Below are 22,357 nucleotides of genomic sequence, written 5' to 3'. Positions count from 1 at the left end.
GTTTTCCCCTTAAAACATTTCTGTTCTGTATGCAAAACCAGATATTTTGTTATGGAGTAACATAAAATGAATTCAAAGAGATGGCTCTCCAGTCAAATGATCCATGCTACTTATTCTGGTATTCCTTAACTTTAGCTCACTTGCCACACTGACTTGTCCCTCTTTTCCTTTTGAGAATCTGTCATTTGGAAGACTAATATGATTGACTTTGGCCAAATCATAGAACTGTCTGATGCTGAGATCAACAAATATTTGTGGCAATGAGTTCTTGCTTAAAAGTTCACTTGATTATATTGTTTTCTATCAAAAAATATAATTACATACCATATTTAATCTTATTCATTAATTGATTTCCAGATTTATAATCTTTAATATTTTTTACTTTGGATTTTAAAAGTTATTTTTCATGAATAAAACAGTCCATAACAGATAGTAAAGATATCAATTTCATTTTTTTTTTGTGAGTGGCTTTTGAATTGTTTAGTAATTTAAATCTAATTTTTCAGATGAGTTTGAAGTTCTGTCAATGTCAGTATCACCTTCATACGTCACTGTGCAGACCACAGGGCTAGAAAACAATAACTGTCTAGGAAGTAAACATTAATCATGGAAATATCCGAGTTTTTTCTTGTGTTTGTATATGGCAACCAACATGTAACTCTGGAATGAAATTTATTCTAAATGTATCCCCATATGAAGCTATTAATAAATTAATATGTATTTTTTAAACTTTCAAAATTGTGAATTGTCCGTTTAAAATTTTTGTTTAGATTTATCAGTTCACTATAGAAACAGGATAAGGAAAATTCTTACCAAATGAAAGGAAGCTCATTTAAATGTTATGGTGCTACCAAAAGTAAATGCTTCTTCAGATGCTATTTTTTTAGATCTATTAAAAAAAAAAAAAGGCCGTCTAGATCTTATGATTCACTTGGTGCTATGGAAGTTCAATTACATGTGACATATACATGCACAGTGTTATATACCAAATACAGTTGCCAGATGTGGACGTTTTTAGCTCCTTTTGCTTTCTAGATATAAAGTCATGATTCAATGCCTATTAAAATATAAATTCATGACTCTAGGTAATAGAATGCCATAATTTCTCCTGTGTTCATCCTAGAATCATGTGCTGATAAAGATGTGATTTAGAATAAATAAGCTTCTTAGTTGCATTTTACTGTGGAAAAATGTATCAAACAGCAAGACGAGAAAGTGATTTACATGTTTGTCTTTTGGTGTTTTCATTAAGAGTGAAGCTTTGTGCATTTTCTAAACTATATTTTGAAGAATTCTCCTCTAAGATTCGGGATTCAGACTTCTTGAAACTTAGCGATCATTTCATATCTAGGCAGTGTGTGGCTTTTCTAGACATAAGTATCGTAAGTGTTGGGGGCATGAGTTGGACTATAATCCATGAGTACATGATTTGCCGTACGTGAGAGTCAGGGTTACGTCTACTGTGTTCATTCCATGTATAAGGGCCTCTCTTAGTGCCTAGTCCTGACCAGGAGCCCTGGAAATATTTCTTCAATAAAAAGAAAGATATAAACATCGTTTCTGATATTCATTTATCTCTCCTCACTAAGATACAAACAAGAAAGCAGAGGAAAATATTTGAGACTTAAGAGTAAAGAAAATTAAAAGCAAAATTTCTTAAGATTTAAAAATGTATTAACTTCCAGTGCAATCTTCCATAGTTCTACAGATGTCTCTGGTATGTCCTGGCCCTTACTGGGCTAACTGAGGAAAATCACATTGAATTCAGGAATGGTACCCAGACTGCAGTTGGAAGGCCTCCAGTGTCTGCAGGTCCTCTAAATTCACGTCATCTCTGCTAGTGTCATCATATATTTAGATTTAATGGAAAAAGTGAATGAACACTATTTTATTCTGATAATTATGTTTCACTGCTTGTGCTACATTTCATTGCATAGGGATGGTGATGTTAAAGGAGAGGGAAATGGGGAAGGATGTTGGAAAGGAGAAAAATGTGTGTACGAGAGCATCACTGCCGTGAAAAGCAGACTCTAGTCCATATTGAATCCCATGGTATCATTCCAAGTCAGAACCAGAGCCCCCAGGAAGCCAACAGATGCTCCCCCACAGCCTCCGGGAGTCGTTGCCACTGACACAGGTTGTGAGAACAGCACTGACCTCAGACCCCAACAGCACAGTGTTAGGACACAAACACGGCATGTTTCCAAGACATCTGCCAAGAGGTTCCTTTGACCACCTGCATGAGAGAACCAGCAGACAGTTCCCGCTGGAAACATCTATGGTGGAATAGAGCAGTCACAGCAAATGTTTTGAAAAAACTTTTTTTTCAATTCAGATTATTTAAGTATATGAAAATGCCTCATGAATTTGAACTGACTCAATTCTTACAAAACTAGTTTTGGTCAGCGTGTAGATAGAACTGTAGAAGTATTTTCTTTAATATGACATTTTTGCAATATTTGAGTCATTTGGGAAATTGTGCCATAATTAAGGGGTTGCATAGGTACAGAATTGGGCTTAATGATCCATATTATTATTTTTAACTATAATACCTAATGAGTTTCTATAAAGAGGTTACATCATTTGTTCAAAATTCAGTGGCAACAATGTTTAAGTATCATATATAGACAAAGCATTTTTTATATCACTGGAAAATATCTAATTTATAAAAATCAGTGTTTAGAGTCTTCAAGTGACTTAGGTCTTTATATTATTTCTAGATTACCTAAATGAGATTTATTGATATGTACACTGCTTGGACATAACAAAGAAACATATATGCATTTTATTTTATTTTGCTTTATTTCAGCCCAGAGATAATTACCTAGAGTGAATGAATCCCTAACGTTATGAAAGTAACACTAACTGCTTATGGAATTTTTATGTTTTAGCATTAAAAAAAGGACGATTTTGGATCACACCAGATCCTTATCACAAAGATGACAACATCCAGATTGGGCGTGAGGTGAAAATATCTTGCCAAGTAGAAGCTGTCCCTTCTGAGGAGTTAACATTTAGTTGGTTTAAAAACGGTCGTCCATTAAGAAGTTCTGAGCGGATGGTTATTACGCAGACTGATCCGGATGTCTCCCCGGGAACGACCAACTTGGACATCATTGACTTAAAATTCACGGATTTTGGGACATACACGTGTGTAGCATCTCTGAAGGGAGGAGGCATATCTGACATCAGTATTGATGTCAACATATCCAGCAGCACAGGTAAGAAGCATAGTGATGATGCAAAAGGTGTTCACATTAAGAATAATTTATTTGCGTTTAGCAGAAAAAATAGTCTTCAATCAAGCTAAGAGCATTCTTATCTTTCAAGTTTCCTAAAACCGAAATCCTAAAATTCTGAATGCCCAATAGATATCACGTTAAGAGACATCATTACTTCTATTTTGATTTAGATTTACATGAGCTCTTACAGAAATACTGCAAATAAAATCAGTAGCATTGGCTGTGATCGGTATAGGCTCCTAGGTTAAATAGTACCAGTTTTGGGGTTTTTTTTTTGGATAATTAATTAGGAGCCTTCTGTAGAGCCTTAAATTATATTAATTAATAAAGTTAAACAGTAAATGTCTAAAGAGTTGAGATAATTCTCAGAAATTTTAAACAAACAGAAACTATACAGTCCTAAGAAAATACCGAGAGATAATTGGAATATTTAATATAAGATATATCAGAAATGCATTTTCCACCAACAAAAGCCAATGGTAAAAGTGTTAAAGTTGTCATCACATGTGACCTTTGGAAGAACCTTATGATAGAATCTCTTCACAGTGAGAATGGTTAAATATAAAAATATATTGGAGTGAAATTCCTTCTAAGGTTAAAAACAAAGCTATGTCCTCACTTTTCCCTCAATTCCCTGTGCATCTGTAGATGAGGACACGTGCACGGCTTCGGCGGGGCGGGGGGGGGGGGGCCCGCTAGCCAGACTCCCAGGATGGCGGAAAGCCTGTGACTCTGTGAACGGCTGTCAGCGTGCATTTGGAGAAGTCCAAAGTAGCTTTCTTTGTTTTGCCAGCTTGTTACCAGATTGAATTTTAATTTAAGATTCTTATATAATCCAAGGGTGAATAGTGTGTGTTGAAAACATGGAGCACAAATGTAGCTACCAGACACACTCTGTTTTGAGGCAATTTAAACTGTTGGCTTTTGCTTTCTAGTCAGACAGCATTTTGACTTTTGTACGTTAACAGATTGACCTGTGACTGTGCGTTTTCTCATGATTCCAAATTGCAGCGCACACGGGGTTGATTTCACCCCTCAAAGGATACAGGTCCACATTTCAGGCTGACACGTGAGCTTGCTTCTCACCACTCTCCATTATTTCTAAGGAATATTCCATTTTTATCAGCTACAATTAACATAAAGGAAGTTACAGTGATGAGAATTATTGTGTTTGGACAGATGTCCTTTTCTAGGTAAAGCAACAACAATCACTATTTTTTATCTAACCTATATTTCAAATGGTGCTAGCACGAGGGGATGGACTTATTTTAGGATGTCTAATGGAAAGCTGTTGGTATGCTCAGTCAGTCATCATTGGTTTATGTATTCAATCAACAAATATCCATTGATTGCCTACATCCGTGTGCTAGGTGACATCCACTGTGATATTTCCTATAAGCGTAAGAACAAGTTTGTAAAGGTCCAAGATCATTTGTCCTTATTTAGGAGGGACCGTCTTCCAGAAGTGGTCTCCACTTAATTATAAGCTTTGCTTTGGTTGGTTGTTGGCCTGGTTTTGTTTTCTTGGTTCTTTTTCAGAACCAGTGTAACTAACCCAGATCCAAGGAATCAATGCTCCTATCTAAAGGGACTTGTTGGATGGGAGCACACTGCATAATCCACTAAACAGACAAAAAAAAGAGCACAGGATGGAGAGAAGAAAGGAGCATTATATAATTACTCACAAATTAGTCCTAACGTTCATTTTTCTTTGAGGAAGATTAGCTCTGAGCTAACTACTGCTAATCCTCCTCTTTTTGCTGAGGAAGCCTGGCCCTGAGCTAACATCTGTGCCCATCTTCCTCTACTTTATATGTGGGACACCTACCACAGCATGGCTTTTGCCAAGTGGTGCCATGTCTGCACCCGGGATCCGAACCGGCGAACCCCAGGCTTCTGAGAAGCGGAACGTGGGAACTTAACCGCTGCACCACCAGGCCGCCCCCGAACGTTCATTTTTAAGCAGACTAGTTATGTTGCCTATTTGAAACCACACTTTGTAAATGACAAAGTAGAAAAAATAACCTGCAGTGATTCATGAAATTTTCAAAAATCCTAAAAGGAAAATACCAAAAGATGATCAGAAAAGCAGAAAATAATAAATGCCTCTTAGTAATAAAAGTTGAGTTATAGTAAAGTTTCTTAAGTATTATCATTTGGTCTGGTTACCAAAGGTAACCATACTAGAGATAAAGGAGGTATGTTACGTCCTCTTCCAGAACATTCCCCTTTGCTGTCCCGCTCCCACCAACCACAGGCAGACCTGGTCAGGGTCCGTCTCCTCCCTAGAGTGGAAGCTTGTGGAGTCTGGGACTTTGTCCTGTTCATTGTTGTAATCTCAGCATCGGGAACAATACATGACGCTTAGTAGGTACTCAGTAAGTAGTTATTAAAAAAAGAAATGAGCTAATTTGCACACATCGCTGTCCTTTCAAGTTTCCTGTCGTCCTTCTGTTACCTCCGCAAGATAGATATTTGGCGTCTCTCTTCCTGTTCTTATTTTAATTCCCTACTGACTTTAAAAAAAGTTGTTCAACAGATCACTTTATACTGTGATGTAATATGTTATACCTCTCAGATGCAGGACCGGCTGCACAACTCGTGGTGTGCAGTGAAAATAAAAAAGTGGGTCCCTTGTTCAGAACTTGCTAAGAATTCCACGATGGCAACATCAGAGCCTTAATCCAAGTGTGGGGCCCCCTCAGCGTGGCTGTGCAGGTGGCATGCTCGTGGGGCTGGCCTGTGCAGGGGATTGTATTTTGATAGGGAGGCCTGGAGAAGACGACCTTTAACCTAAAGGATGAGTCACTGAAGGCGATTACACGCTCTGTCTTCATGCTGAAACGGGTTCTGATGCTCCCATTTTGCTTACAGCAGAGCGGAAAACCAGAGTACAGTATAAAGATCTCTAAACCTGAGATTGCGTGATTCAAATGATAGCAATAAAAACGATTTTTATCCCCACATGGTAGAAGATGACACTTAAAGCAGTGCTTTACTGTGGAATGTAGAGATATTCCTGCGGCAGAGTCTGAACAGTGAGAATGAACAGGCTGGAGAACGGAGGAAGATGCTGTCCTATATTAATTCCTTCCTGTAACGAACCATATAGCATTCAGAGGAAATCCCCACAAACTGGGTGAGTGAAGTCAGAGGAGGAAACTCCTGTTATGACAGAGTGAATCTGTGCGGACTGCTCAGACTCTGGGTTTTGCTACTTAAATTATTACTATCTTACCGAAGTTGGATGGATCACGTAGTCAGTGGTTTTCTTATGTGTTAACATTTTCTTTATGTTAAATATCAGCTATTTTAGGGAAACATTTTAAACCTTGAATAAATTTCTGAACTTTTTGTTTTTCGTGCAAAATCTTACCTTAAATCCTCGTGTTACTGTGTCTTAAGAGACATATATGAAAGTTATTACGACGAGGAGGACGTACCATCCGGCTCTTCTGCGTGATACAGTTGGAAACCGTTTGGTTTCATGACAGGCCCACATCTCCAGATATGCTTTGAGGACTTTTAAAATTGAAATGTAAAATGTGTCAGGAAGGTAAATCCTAGTTTGCAGAATTATTAATATTTTTAAAGACAATGATTTGAAGTTTGCCTCATGCATTTGATTGAATAACAAAAATTGTGATATGTGTCGTGAGAGATTGTCTTATTTTCACATTACTTCAACATTAGAAACTTTTTTTCCTCCTGATTCTGTAAACTTTCAGATCGTTTTGTTGTGAGCATTTGTTGTTTTGTCAATTTAAAATTCATGTTTCTCGTAGATTCTTTTACTGTTGTTGCTCTGGATCTGGGTCTTTGTCACATGGTGATGGAAAAGCGGGCCTTGCCCGTGAGGACGTTACGATCTAAGGTGTCAAACTACTTAGTTTTCAGATGACTTAGAAATTAGGCACCATATGTAGTGGGATGAAGGCTATCCTTAAAGTTTGATCAGACTTCTCTAGGAATTGTGAATGCTTTTCTCAGTGTAGACACTGGAAAGTGTCATAGAAAAATGACATTTGAGTTACATCTTGATGAAGTAGCATTGTGATACTGACAGTGGATGGAGGGTACATTTGACAAAATATACGAGATGAAGAAAGTCCCAGGGATATTATGTGATTCTTCATTTCTTGCTATTCTTTTTGCATTTCTTGCTATGTAGAATTAATATTAATTGATGTTAATATAAGCAAGTTATATTGATATATTTCAATTTTTATTATTATCACTGCTGAAGCTATAATTTATCTGGCTAGACTGCAAATAACTTAACAAATACATTATAGGTGCTGGCCTGGTGGCATAGTGATTAAGTTCGTGCATTCTGCTTTGGCAGCACGGGGTTCACAGGTTCAGATCCCAGGTGCGGACATACACACTGTCATCAAGCCATGTTGAGGTGGCATCCCACATACAAAATGGAGGAAGATCAGCAGAGATGTCAGCTCAGCGACAATCTTCCTCAAGCAAAAAGGGAAAGGTTGGCAACAGATCTTAGCTCAGGGCCAATCATCCTCACCAAAAAGAAAAAACAAAGACAAAAACTTGAAGTTGTATAGGATGAGTCTAGTGAAGGTAGGCAGTGTTATGTTAGAGGAGGTCATTAGTAAGACTGTCACATGTGAGACCTGATAATGCTTTGATCTGAGGAAGCTTCTATGTAGTCAAGAGTTACGTAATTGGACACAGAAAAATTTACCTTCTTCCTTGACTGCAAAATTGTGAGGTTCAGTCCATGACCTCCAGATTAATGATGGAGAACAGAGGTCAGGAATCTTTTTCTGTAAAGGGCTAGATAGTAAGTGCTTTAGGCTTTGCAGGCTATGTACTTTCTGTCATGACTACTCTACTCTGCTGTTATAGTACAGAAGCTGCCACAGACAATAAAATGAATGGGCACACTTGTGTTCCAATAAAACTTTATTTACAAAAACAGATGGTGGGCCATATTATGCTGATCCCTAACCTCACTTTTTTGTGTGTATGTGAGGAAGATTGGCCCTGAGCTAATATCTGTTGCCAATCTTCCTCTTTTTGCTTGAGGAAGATGGTCCCTGAGCCAACATCCATGCCAGTCGTCCTCTACTTTGTATATGGGATGACACCAAGGCATGGCTTGATGAGCCGTGTGTAGGTCCACATCCAGGATCCAAACCTGCGAACCCTGGGCTGCCGAAGTAGAGCACACGAACTTAACACTATGCCACTAGGCCAACCCCTGTAACCTAGACTTTTGAAACCCTATTAAGACATAAAATAGTAACAAAGCTGAGCTCTATGGACTTACTAGGAAATTAATCTAAACCCACATATGAGTAACTGTTATTTGTCTAATCACACATTTTAATATTTTCTATACATTGAGGCAAAGTGTCAGTTTTCCTTATTCCTCACTTATGTGTATATATATATACTTTTTCTTGTTTAAGGAAGATCAGCCCTGAGCTAACAGCCGCTGCCAGTCTTCCTCTTTTTGCTGAGGAAGACTGGACCTGAGCTAACATCTGTGCCCATCTTCCTCTACTTTACACGTGGGACGCCTCCACAGCATGGCTTGATGAGCAGTGCCATGTCCACACCCCCGGATCTGAACCAGTGAATCCCAGGCCGCTGAAGAGGAATGTGCATGCTTAACAGCTGTGCCACCAGGCTGGCCCCATTTATGTGTATATTTTATTGGGTCTCTTATTAAGCTGATCATTCTCAAGCTGATCACGTTAGGGTGGTCCAAGTTCTAGAATTATGCTGCAAGCATTTCTGAGATTACTTTGCAATTGCTCAAGTCTCCTTTCTAACATACAAGATTTTCTGGTGCTATCCCTAATTCTGTTTGTAAACTTTCATCTATCTTTTAACTCTATTTCTACATTAAAAGGAAAAAAAAATGAATGGCTGAGGAGACAATGAAAAAAACGCAACTTTAAAAAAATGAGATGCATTCTGAACTTCAGTCTCCTGGTTATGGAGCCAGTTTCCTCTTTTCGGAAGGGTTGACTGGCTCCTTTTCCCACTGGCCTTGGGCAGGACCGGCTCAGACAAGCAGAATTTCAGTGCTGAAGCTTCCTCTCTCTCGGTTGACTCTGGTGCTTATTGGAAGGGGTATTGTATCTGTTCCTGATACGGGCCAGGAAGGAGGAAGATGTCTTCAGCAGTGTGTCAGTAGGGAGATTGTCACCCTAAAAAACAGGCAGTTGTCTCTTCTGTAGCCTTTCCCATTTTCTGTTCAAAGGCTTTCCTCTTCGGCTATAGCATTGGGACTGGAACTAAATGTGGTTAACAGATATCTGTACTGTGGTACTTAGAGCCTTAAATTGCTATTGTGCTCAGTGGATTTCCCACAGAGACACTGAACTACAAAATACTGTTTTTACTGACCATGTACACAGAACACTCCTTGGGAAATATTGGGCTCTGCACGCTCATAGAGATGCCTAACTCCTTTCACCTGTGCTTTCAGTAAAGGATGGTACTAACGTTAGCCTATATGTTAGCCATGGCTATGTAAATGCATATTTAGGTATGCAAAATTCACCAAGAGGAATATTCTTAATATTACCTGTTTGAAAATAGGTTTATCTACTTAAATTGTTTTATTTAAAAATTATTTAATAGTTTGGAATTATTTCTTGTGCTCCCTTATGTTAGTCTTTATTGTTCAGTGGATGATACAGATTTTCTACAAAGGAGACGTGTAAATGCAACAGTCTGGAGATGTTGGGACCAACTCGGGGACTTGTCTGGAATCTTTGTTTGAATAGGTGTTATGGTTTTTATTCAGATTGTATGTTTAAAATAAGAAAAATTGCAGAAATAGCAAAATTCCCTAAAGATGTTTATGCTCACACTTAAGTCAGTTTGAGAAAATGTCAGTTGTCCACATCAAATATTATTGACTGATCGTATTATTACTACTCTTATCACTTAGCTTCAAGTAGCATTGGTGGACCCAGTGGTGTTTGGAGCTTATGTCCAGTTCCCTGTTGTCTTTGATATCAACCATGCAAATAGTCAAAAGTCCGTGCCTGAATATTTTTAGGGTAAAAATGCCTTCAGAAGGCTTGACAAGTGCCATAGCAGAATGTGCTAAATGACCTAAGAGAAAAATTGCTAAAATTGCACAAAATAAAGGTGTGACAGATCAGATGGGAGCAGTTTACAAAGAGCTTCTGAAACTTCTGATGTTTTCTTACTGAAGATAGGAAACCCACAGCTCACGTCTTTTACAGCTCATGTCATTGGTGGTCTTTCCTTCCATTTGGTCTATCTGACCTTTATTTCACAAGCTCTCAGCCCTAAAGAAACTGCCCTTAGAGGAGGAAGACTGAGGCTTGGAAATTTAAATTTGAGAGGCAAGTTAGCTGACAACGCAGGTCAGAATAATGCCACGTATTATAACATAGTCAAGAGAAATTAAGTATAGTTGTCACCCACAATTCTGGGATTAATTCACAAAATATAGTGCATATTCAATCCAAAAAATATTTATTCAACAACCACTATAGGAAAGGGGATATAGGAAGAGATAAAAATGTGTAGGACCTAATTCATAATGGATTTGTATCCCAATGGGAATAAACTTGAAAAACTTTAATAACGGGTACAGTCTAGAATTTGCCTTATGAACTATCAGAGTGATATAGAAGCACACAGGATGAAGTTGTTGAATCTGGTCAGCAGGAGTTCCTTCCATAGAGCAGGTGGCTCTGAGCTGGATTAAGAATGAGGATTATCTGGCACTAGATCTTAGAAGAAAATGAATGTCATCAGATCTCATTCATACAATCAAGAACGAACACAGAATTTTATCAAGGGAGCACTATGATCAGATTGGTGTTTTGGGGACCTATTTCTTGGATGAATCTGCAGAGTTCCAAAAGGAGCCAATTAGAGCGAGAATGGTGGAGAAATAAAAGAGAGTTCAGGAGACATTCCATAGGCTTCAGAGTTGATCAATCCCTTGGGCAAAGAAAACTATTCCTCTGTGTCCTCAGCAGTGTGGACTACCTTTGCATTCTGAGGAGGTGTTCGGTGAGTCATTTAGAGAGAATGGGAGAGAGGAGGCGGAAGATTATTCTTAGCAAGTCATAAGGTAATGGGGACAAGCAGTGCTTTATGGGTGTGTCAGGTGCGAGGGGGAAAGATACAGAAGGCTTAGCTAATAGAGACAACATGAGGCTCGCTTGGGAACTTCATCTGGGAAGTCAGTTAATCTCTTTGCATCTTAGATTCCTTATCTCTGGACTACAGTTTTGGAATTTTTTAAGGAAGAGTTTGAGGAAATAGAATGGAAAATAAAGGAACATAAGAAAAAAAAGAGTCTGCAGATTGGAGTGTGTGAGGGGAGGGGCAGTGATGGGGGAGCTATTTATTCAGCTGAAGAGATTGGTAGGAAACAGATGAGATGCTGAGGAACACTCACAACCTCTCCCATTAAGGGACAGTTAAGGCAGTGACCAATTTTCTTGAGTCAGTTTAAGAGAGTGACTGACTGACATGAGGCAGCTTCACGTGGCACGGAGCCCTGGACTTGGGGCCAGGCCCAAATTTACCACTTAATAGCTTTAGGACCTTGGGTCTGGCTGGAGCTCAAAACTTTGCATCTGTAGAATAAAGGGACTGGGTAAGTGACTTCCAAATGGTGTTCCAATGATAACTAGAGATTTTGGGGGGATACTCTTGAGAGCTTCTGAACTGCAGGGGGAAGGTAAATAGCCAGCTGAGAATTTGATCCCCTTTTTCCCCTTCTAATGTCAATCAGAGCTAAATATATATCTCTTTTATATATAGAACTTCTACATAAGGCTATATTTGGGCAAAGGATTCTGGGTCAAATTCACACACATATACATGTGCACAAAGTATTAAACAGACGTAGTTCAAACCATTTGCTTAGATGAGTTCTTCAGTCCCTTCCAAGTTACGTTGTATAGCTATGATTGCAGAATGTCATACTCAGTTGTTTAGAATACAGTAATACCACATTCTGAGTGAGAGGTTTTAGGTTGTAGGAGAGGCTTGAGAGAACACATTGATTTGGGATTAATCTAGCTGAGAGGTTGGCAAGATATCCTTGTGTTTCTGGTAACCAATTAGAAAGTTGGATTTGACAACCAGGAGAAAGGTCGGAAGTAAAACATGCGTTTCATAAGCAATTGCATTAAATGGAAGTGGATGAGCTTATCCAAGAAGACAATATGAAGCAAAGATTAAAAAAAAATACCCAAGGAAATGTTGGGAAAAAAGCAGAAACCATGAAGAAGATGAAAAAAGAGTGGTCATAAAAATCAAGGAAAAAGAGCTCCTCAGTTTGTGCAGAATAGGGGAACCTCCAGTGGAAACTTTCCTGTATTTACAGTGCCGCTACGGCCTTCAGTACCTCTTCCTCAGCATGGGGACGCGTGTGAGGGATTACATTCGACCCAGATACTTTACTACTGATGCATGGATTTTGATAGTGGAAGTGAGCTCTTATTTTCCTTCAGGTGAAAGGATTGAGAATTGAAGGAGGAAGGAAGGGTGGAAAGAAGAGAGAGAATAAGAAAGAGAGGTTTACAGAAAGTAACAATTACACTTAATTCTCTTTTTAATGAGATCATTTAAGGGAGTGAGGGAACATTTGAAACCTTTTTAGTTGGCCCCGTCTTAAGTTGTAAGTTATTTTCAGAAGCATAAATTTTATCAATATTTCTACTACTTTTTGGGAGGTCATAAACGCAAAAAGGTTGGCTGCATTAGATTAATTCTCTATTTTTTATAATAGTTCAGTAAACATTAATTATGTTTATATATTAGAATTTTCTCCCATAAAATTGAATCTATGTAATTATGGAAATAGCATTGGATTTACAATTTTTCTCCAATTATCATCTTAAAATACCCAACACTTTTTTCCCCAAATATCGGCACAAGGGTTCTACCCTACAAGTTATAGTGTAACAGGGCTAATTAGCTGTTGTCTAATTACTGAGTCCTGTGTGCAGGATTTCCTTCCCTGGAAGCGTTAAACGCTTTTTGAAACTTCCAGATTACATTCAGACAAGAACAAGTCAGTAAGAAATAGGAAAGAATAACCAATTTATGCTTCCTATACTCTTTATTTTTATAAAGAGTAAAATTTATATTTTATATTTTATAAATATAAAAATATTTATTTATATTTATAAATGCCATCAATGGGGACATGGAAACTATTTGAATTTTAAATGACTAAATATAGATTAATCTAATGAGGACTGAACACCATTAGTTGGTTCCATAATTTACATTTAAAATTCTAGTAACTAGCAATAATTTACTAGAATTAAAGAAAGACTTATGACACATATATACATTAACTGACGGAGAATAAATGTCTCCATCAAATTTATAGTTTGGAATGGAATATAATTTAGGGTGTATTATTTAAAGGTCTGTTACCAGCACTCACCCTGGACCTTTTGACTAGAGAAGATAGAGCTGTGGGAAGTGGTGTTACATTTACTACTTATGTAATCAGGGTAACACTTTAGATTTTTGTGTTCATAGGTGACACTACCAATCTACCATTATCAGTTGAGGAACAGAGAAATAAATAGACGTTGCCAGGAGACTAACAGTTGGATCACCATTTTGCTCTATGTGGTAGCAAAAGGTGTAGAATTCTAGATCATCCAGCATTGGATGGAACAACTGTTACATTTGTAGTATCTAGGTTTCATTTTACATTTTGGAATGTCTTAAGTCAAAGCAATTTCTTTCAAGAGCTCCAAAATGGAAATTAGAGCTACCAGTAGTGCCAAGAACTTTTCCCCTAAAATCTGCTTACAAATGAATACATTTTAATATTAAAAGGGCTTCATTAATTTCTGTAGTCTTAATTTTTCATCCTTCACGGTGGGATATCAGTGAGCTTAGGAAAGAAATTAAATAAATTTTTTTTTTAAATCATTACAATTGGCATTTTAGTGGTGCAATTTTGGGATGCTTCTGAATTCTGAATATCTATTTTTAAATTAAAAAAAATAAAAGCTTGGAGGCCGGCTCCGTGACTGAGTGGTTAAGTTCGCGCACTCCGCTGCGATGGCCCAGGGTTCGGATCCTGGGTGCTGACATGGCACCGCTCATCAGGCCACGTTGAGGCAGCATCCTACATCCCACAACTAGAAGGACATGCAACTAAGATATACAACTGTGTACAGGGGGGTTGGGGGAGATAAAGCAGGAAAAAAAAAAAAAGAAGATTGGCAACAGTTGTTAGCCCAGGTGCCAATCTAAAAATAAATAAATAAATAAAACAATAAAAGATTGTTAGGACAGCTCCCGGATACCTAGTTTGTAAAACATTTTTAAAAGATTTCTAAATGTCTCAATTATTGGCATAGCTTTGAAATATTGAGGACACTTATAGATTACCTGAGAGAGAGGGGGAAATAGTGCCAAAGCTCACGCACTTGCTCACGTCCTGTAGACACATCCTGATTTCAGTTTACAATCTTAGATTCCAAATGCAATCTAGGAGCTGACAGCATGCTGTAAAATGTTATATCATCTTACATTAAAAGGATATTTGCTTTTACTGTCTCAGATGATTCTGATATTCAGTTTCACCCTTTGACCAGGGCCTTGCACAAAAGGATCACTATAGGCAGGTGTTAAATATTCTGCAGGAGATTCGGGCGACCTTCTAGTTGTGTCCTGTGACCAAGTCCTCTGTTCGTGGCGGGCACAACACTCTCCCCTTCTCTGAGAACCTCGCTCCAAAGTGTGTTAGGGTGTGAGGTCCCATTGTCCAAACTCATATCCCGCTAATGAAAGTGGGAGAGGCCTTACCCTATTCTAACCAAGGCACATAGCTTGAATAGTATTCATTTCACCAAAGAAGACTGCTTTCAACATGATGCTGGGCTGAAAGTCCTCCAGTGCAGCTCAACTTAACGATGCTCATCTTGTCCCAGCTTTTCGAGAAGAGTGGACCCAAGATGTGGGTCTGTAAGGTGCTACCTAACCACATCTGGGGTGTGTATTCCTGAGTGGCATAATTTAAATATTAATAGTAACCCTAGAATATACATTAAAACTTACAGCACACAGGGGCCAGCCCGGTGTCGCAGCGGTTAAGTGCGCATGTTCGGCTTCGGCGGCCCGGGGTTTGCCGGTTGGGATCCTGGGTGCAGACATGGCACCACTTGGCAAAGCCATGCTGTAGTAGGCGTCCCACATGTAAACTGGAGGAAGATGGGCATGGATGTTAGGTCAGGGCCAGTCTTCCTCAGCAAAAAGAGGAGGATTGGCAGCAGATGTTAGCTCAGGGCTAATCTTCCTCAAAAGGAAAAAATTAGGCCATATTTTTATTGTAGCATTGTATACTTCTACAGACTGGCAGAGTGGATCATAAAATGCAATCATGCATTGGTAGAATATTTGTTAATAAAGTCTTTATGTCTGATAAGAAAACCCTCCTCCTATTTTTTAATTGACCAGTTAGCTACTAATGGATCTGTTAATTAAACCTTATTTGCTCTAAAGAACATGTGTCCCTGATCTGTTGATCGAACATTGTGTTCACTGGTCATTTCATTTTGCTCTTGACAAAGCATGAAAAGAGCTAGCTTCATTTTATGTCAAAGTGTTTATTAAAAATGGCAATAGTCTCTATTTCCACAGGATAAGGCATATTCAGTGGTCCATGATCAGTGGTGTAATTAGGGAATTTGTAAACCACAGGCATTGTCCAGAGTGATCATTTATAAAGAGGCCTAACAATGTCACATGGATTCTACAGGAAACAAATAGCCTTTTTATTATAGAAGTAAATTGGTTTTTCTAGCCATTCTGCGTTGACGAGTTTACCACTGTGAGCAACAGTTGCTCTAGAAAGCAAAATAAATTGTGGATTGCTTTAAAGCATCTTTCTTTTGCCATGCTTTCATAAAACACAGTTGATGTATAATTTGTAGCTTATCCTGCCTTTGATTTAGAATTCCTTCATCCACAGGAAAGCAAGCACATAATTAAAATAATCAGGCAGGTCACTTTTACTTACTGGTCTCTGGTTTTCACGGCAACACCCTGACCTTTGTGAAAATGGACAGCACTGACGTTTTGTCATCCTCATAAGGGAGAACTAGATGTACTTAGGAATGTCCAAACCTGATTACTTCATGGAAATAGAATGAGAGCTGGGATATCTGTACAATGTGTCATTTGATGATGCTGTCCATACACATGGATCAAATTACTATGTCTAATGGCAGACAAACGCGAGCTTCTTTCCTTGGATGGCAGTGCGGGATGCCTCTGACTATAAGGATTAGAAAAGTTCATTCCCATCCTTTCCAAATGTTATCTCCTTCAGGTAGTGTCCTCGTCCGAAATGCATACGTATCTCCAAGACAACTGACAATGGCAATGAGACTGATTTATATATATGTAAATATATATATAAATTATAAAAGATCTCATTGACGCTATGTGTACCCATGCTCAGGACTTGGGATATCATAGGGATGAATGAGACAGAATCTTTGCCCTCAATATAGAAATATATGTGTAACAATAAAGTGCAGTCATCAATACCACAGTAATAAAAGACATTGGTAAGAAAACATAATAACTGACAAATGTTGAGTATTTACTATATGCTAGACCTTGTGCTTAAGATTTTTTGTATATTATACTGTTCAATTCTAAAAAGACATGAAGTGGGTACTGGTACGCTCACTTTACTTAGAGTAAACTGAGAGATACAGGTTAGCTAACTGTCCCAGGGTCACACACTTGGCGGGGGGGGGGGGTAGAGCTCCGTAAGTCCCCCTTTCCATCAGCCTCATTTGCAGATGAGAAAACAGATAGAGGCGACCTAAGATTGCACAGCTGGTGAGTGGGTTGGGCCCTGAGCCCAAGTCAAATTTCTAATCTTGTACACTTATAACTCTTCCAAACTCTCCACGTCTATTAAGAAAGGTCTTCTGATTGAAAATAATTATGAGCAATTACCTGTTGCCAACAATCTTCCCTATTTACCAGTTTCCTTGATGCATAGTGTAATTTTTGAAGATAGTGAGTGGCCTAATTTATCTCAAGCATATTTGCCTATTGAAGGGGCTCAAACATGTGTGTTAAAATGAATTGGTATTAGCTCTAGCACAGGGCAAGTTTTCATATATGCACTCCTGCTTTTACTACTCCCGGAATATTTGCTACTAATATAAGGGATAGTGCATTTATATACACATATAAATGTATTTGGATAAATCATGGCATTATTTTTAAGAGCCAGTAGGCAAGGACACAAATACGTTATGCAATATAAGAACTGCAGAAATTTGAGAATCTCTGAGCTACCTTTGAGCTATAGGAACTCTCTCCTGCTTCTTATTTTTGGTTTGTATAATAAATGTTTAGAACGCAATATTCAACCTTTAAAGTTGAAATTCTTAATCATTGCTTATACTCAAATAACTATAGTTTTTCAGTTGTACTCTGCATCATTTAAAAAATATCACATACCAAGCATGAAATGGAATTTGATTAAAGGTAGAGAGTTAATAGACGAAGCGGTTCCCTATTTCCCAGAAATGGTTATAGAGTCTCTCTTCATCAAATAACCGAGACGTATCTTACTAATTAAAGATCTTAGGTCTTTATTTGATTTTTTGACTCTTATTATGCTTCCCTTCTCATTACAGAAAAAAACAAGTGCTTCTTTTGCATCTGTATTCCTTCCAACATTCTCAGTCTAGTCCTTGCTAAAATTTTAACATGATTTGCTAAAAGTAATTAGGTTAAAATTTTAACATAATTTGAGTCACTGTCAAGCAGAACTGTCTTGCTCTTGGTGTTTTTTTCAGTTGTTTAAAAAAAAAAAGTTTTCCACATGTGAAACTTTATATACTTAATCAGTGACCATCACTCACTCCTTTATTTTGGTGCATGACAAACAGTAAGTCAAGGTAGGGAGGCTAAAAACAGAAAAAAGAATGCTTTCATATGGTTACCCAAACAGATTAGAAGAAAATTCTCTGTTAATGAAGGTTTATTTTAAAGATTCTAGAAAATATTTTATTATAAATTCCAGTCAGAAAACCAAATTATGCGATGATTGTAACAATTCAACATACTCGAAAACTAAACTTAACCAAATGCCACATAAGCAGCCTCAACCTAAGGTCCCATTCGCATATCTGTTTATGAAGCAGCAAGAATAGAACCTGCGTTTATTTGCTACTGGCCTTGTAGCTTGTGCAGCAGGAAAAATATGAATGCCACTCAGAGAGTGATTTTCCATTTTGTTCTTTCCTCGCATGCTTTGTGTTCTGTTGAATCCCTCAGAAACTATGCCTGTGCCATAGCAACACCTGCTGGGAGAGGGCAGTCGGAGCAGCCACAGCTGTCGCCTGCCAACCCTGTTTTCCTGATTGAATGGCACTGCATGGCCCTCCATCTTCCAGTAGCAAACCCTCCCAGGTTCCTGCTTCTCCCCATATGTTTCCAACAACTAACAAAACCGTTGTAATAAGATTTTCTCCGACTCTTTCGAAAATAAGTACCGTGTGTGTGTGTGTGTGTGTGTGTGTGTGTGTGTATGCATGCACATTTCCTCTCAGAATCTCCAGATGCAAACGCTGTGGTATTTTAACCTCCCGTTTGTTTTTAATCCATGCTTTCTTCCTGCTCTATTGCTAGATTTGTAAAACATGGTCAATCCTGTTTTATTACTATCTCCTGGTTTATTATAGGTGAGTCAGTAAAAGAAAGAAAAGGGGAGATGTCAGTGCAAAAAAAAAGGCAATTTTTATTTACAAAGAGTGATAGAAGGTGTGTTTCTACTTGTTCATATCATAGACAAAAACAGAAGGTGTGAGGACATGTTTTAAAATAAGAGCCTGTTTCATGTATGATTTACCCACAAGACCGTAGGTAATACAAATCTTAGAGTATGGGTGCTTGTGGACATCTGTCATAGAGCCAACTAGCGTTTTCTTTACTGCTAATAGACGGGAGCCTTAGCATGAACAAGTTGCTCAATACAACCAAATGCTTCCAATATTTTACCTTCCTGTGTCATTGCTGTGACTAAATTAAAATCTAGTAGAAATGCTAACCCTATAGAAACATTGGGTTTTTTTGTATTTTTTTTAAATTAGAAATAAAGCTCATGTGTGAAAAATGATCTTGAAATTCAGATACTTGACAATTAAGCCTTGGATAATCAAGCGGTGATTATTCATCAATAGAGTTCTTACTTTGGTTGCTTATAACCTTGCTTGGTGCTCCATCAATCAATCAGGAAATTATTAAGCACCTCTAAAATACCTTAAAAGGTCACATGGTGTGGGAGCTTCTGAGGAAGTAGAGAAAACCAGGTGCTGACCTTGGGACGTTTTAGCCACACATGTGAGGGAGGGCACATTTTGTCATGGTCTATGTAGAGTGAATTGGGCACACTGTAGTTCAGAGACGTGGAGGATCAATGAAAGATACAGAAATCAGGGAAGACTTAAGACAACAGAAGTCTTCAATTGGGGCTTCAAAGAGTGGAGAGTCATTGAGTGGGTGTTGTGAAGGCAAAGTCATTCCTGGAGAGAAAGAAGGAAGGTGAGGACTGGGAATGAAAGTTGTTAAGCAGACAAAAACCCTGCCTAAATTGAATAGAGAGCTTTTCATAGAAGCACTACGGCTTAATAAGATTTGGCAGGTAAGATGGAAAACAAGCGATAGAATTTAGACCTATTCTAGAAAATAAGACCTCCTGAAGATATTTGAATGGTAGAATGACAAGATTTTTAAGAAAGATTAATTCAGAAATGATAAGAGCTTTTTAGGAAGAGAAAAGACAGTCAATTAGATTTTAGTAATTCATTTATAAAGAGGATGATAATCCAGAGGGAAATGCAGCACTGCGATATAATATTATATTAACCTACAGCTCAGGGAAATTTTGCATATTTTAAAACAACAACTACGAAAAAAAATTCTTTATGCTGTATATCATATAATTCACTATATTATCTCTCTGAGATTTTCTAAAATGGGAATTGTTTCTAATAATTATCTTTTGGCGGTCTTTATTCCATTCATGAGAAATGAGCTGCAGGGTGTTGCTGTCTTTCATCAAACGTTATACATTCCCAGTGATGGTCTCTCAAAGGAAAGAAATATCAGCAAGTCCATAAGTCCGGAGTCTTTAGCACGTTGGATTTCTTTTGTCACCTTCAATGTCTTTCAGGCACACCTTACTATGTATTTTAATTGAATCATAATTATTAAGAAAATGAGTTAAACTTATTAGCTTAAAAAGTATTTTTGGGACTTGGATTGGAATTATTTTTAAGATGAAGGAAATTCTCAAATATGCCTCACATTGTCACACGAATATTTCCCAATGGTCACAGAGCATCGCATTTTTATGTTTCATGTATTAAGGCAATTATTTCCAATCTTAGTGATGTGTTCAAATCAGCTGTGAGGTCCATGATGATTAGAATATTTCCAATATTCATGTATGGAGATTTTAAAATATAGATTACAGTAGTCATCTTATTCTCACTTACACTGAATATACTTTCTTGAGTGGGAGAAAAATGAGTGCAGTTACAGAAAGCATGCTGACAATTTCACTTAGCCAATGGTTTATTTTGTTCACCCCATAGTCCATTATAAGTCATTACTGATCTGTCATTAATAATTGTTACAATTGCAAACTATTTAGTTTTTTACTTCCTTGTAAAGTTATTTTTTGATTTCTCAAAACCTTAAAATCTGAATATATCCATGTGCATGTCTCATGCTTGCAAAGCTTATCTATCTGTAATGATCGGCAAAAAAGAGACTGAGAACCGCTGATGCAGACACTGAGAGCACTCAAGTGCAATAGGCTGTCTTTCCTTTAAAACTACGTGGTCTGAGGGGCTGGCCCCGTGGCCGAGTGGTTAATTTCGCGCGCTCTGCTGCAGGCAGCCCAGTGTTTCGTTGGTTCGGATCCTGGGCGCGGACATGGCACTGCTCGTCAAGCCACGCTGAGGCGGCGTCCCACATGCCACAACTAGAAGAATCCACAACGAAGAATATACAACTATGTACCAGGGGGTGTTAGGAGAAAAAGGAAATAATAAAATCTTAAAAAAAAAAAAAAAAAAAAAAACTATGTGGTCTGAAATAAGGATGTTGCTAACCTTGGACTCTGAGTCAGTAGATCACCAAGGATTAAACTGACATCAAGTCTGTGGTAAATTTTTTTAACTCACCTATTGTTTCTGGAGGTTTCAAAACTGCAGTCTATTTGGTTTATTTGGATTAGTTATATTTGCAAATTCAGTATTTCCGTGAGTTTTACTTTTTTAAATTTGTTTATATAGATCTGGTCAGCATTAGAATTCTCAATTTCTGACTTTCTGGAGGCACTTCCATAAACACACAATTTTTTTGAATCTTATTTATTTATTTATGTTTTAAATATAGATTGTACATTCTTCTTTAAAACATATGTATGTGTCATAAACTGTTTCTCCCTAAAACTAAGGTATAATGAAATTAGTGCTATACTTATTTTAGGATTCTTGAAGATATGAGTCTGATTGTTCTTCTGGAGACAATTCTACTTATTATTTTACTTATTATGATTTTTATACTAAATGGAATATGTCTTTTGTTTCAATATCTACTATTAAAGTGCACTGTAATTATTTATATATTTTAAACCAACAGGTCCACAATAAACATATTCTGATGTCTTTGTTTCACACAGCATGATATTGTCTCACATAGTTCAGATGAAGTATCCTTCTCCCGCATTCTTTTGAGTTAGAAAAATTAGCCATTTTCTGAGTAAAGACTAAAGGTGAAACCTCCTCAGCTTCCTTCCCTATGAAGAAATGAAAACATTTTCATTTTCTGTACCTGTTTTATTTTATGATCTGTAATACAATGGAAGAGTTGACAGAAAACCAGTTTGTTCAAATCACTTGTCTATTTCTTTATCTTTAGAAGGAGAAATGTTGATGCAGTATCATGTTTTTCAAGTTTCTCTGATGATAGCATCTCCTACATAGTGTTTCAGATAAGAAAAATCAAAGTAAGGGCAGTCTACACACTATAAGTCAGAGAAGGTGTCTTTATGTTTTTATTTG

General features: G+C 37.7%; 1 protein-coding gene across 6 annotated transcripts in view; it reads left to right on the top strand.

The window, feature by feature from the left end:
- The window catches only part of MDGA2 (MAM domain containing glycosylphosphatidylinositol anchor 2), a 782,115-nt gene that overhangs the window by 570,924 nt on the left and 188,834 nt on the right, over positions 1 to 22,357 (top strand). For 5 of the 6 annotated variants that reach the window (XM_023624618.2, XM_070275008.1, XM_070275003.1 and 2 more), the window contains one exon: positions 2,892 to 3,221. The exons of the other annotated variant lie outside the window; for it this stretch is intronic. In XM_023624618.2, the coding sequence (XP_023480386.1) occupies positions 2,892 to 3,221 (330 nt within the window). The remainder of the gene's footprint in view (positions 1 to 2,891; positions 3,222 to 22,357) is intronic. 6 annotated transcript variants of the gene reach the window in all.

The sequence above is a fragment of the Equus caballus genome, chromosome 1 (assembly GCF_041296265.1).
Source record: "Equus caballus isolate H_3958 breed thoroughbred chromosome 1, TB-T2T, whole genome shotgun sequence".
NCBI classification, from domain to species: Eukaryota; Metazoa; Chordata; class Mammalia; order Perissodactyla; family Equidae; genus Equus; species Equus caballus.
Note: the sequence above shows the minus strand (reverse complement) of the source record. Positions and strands in the feature narration are given on the sequence as shown.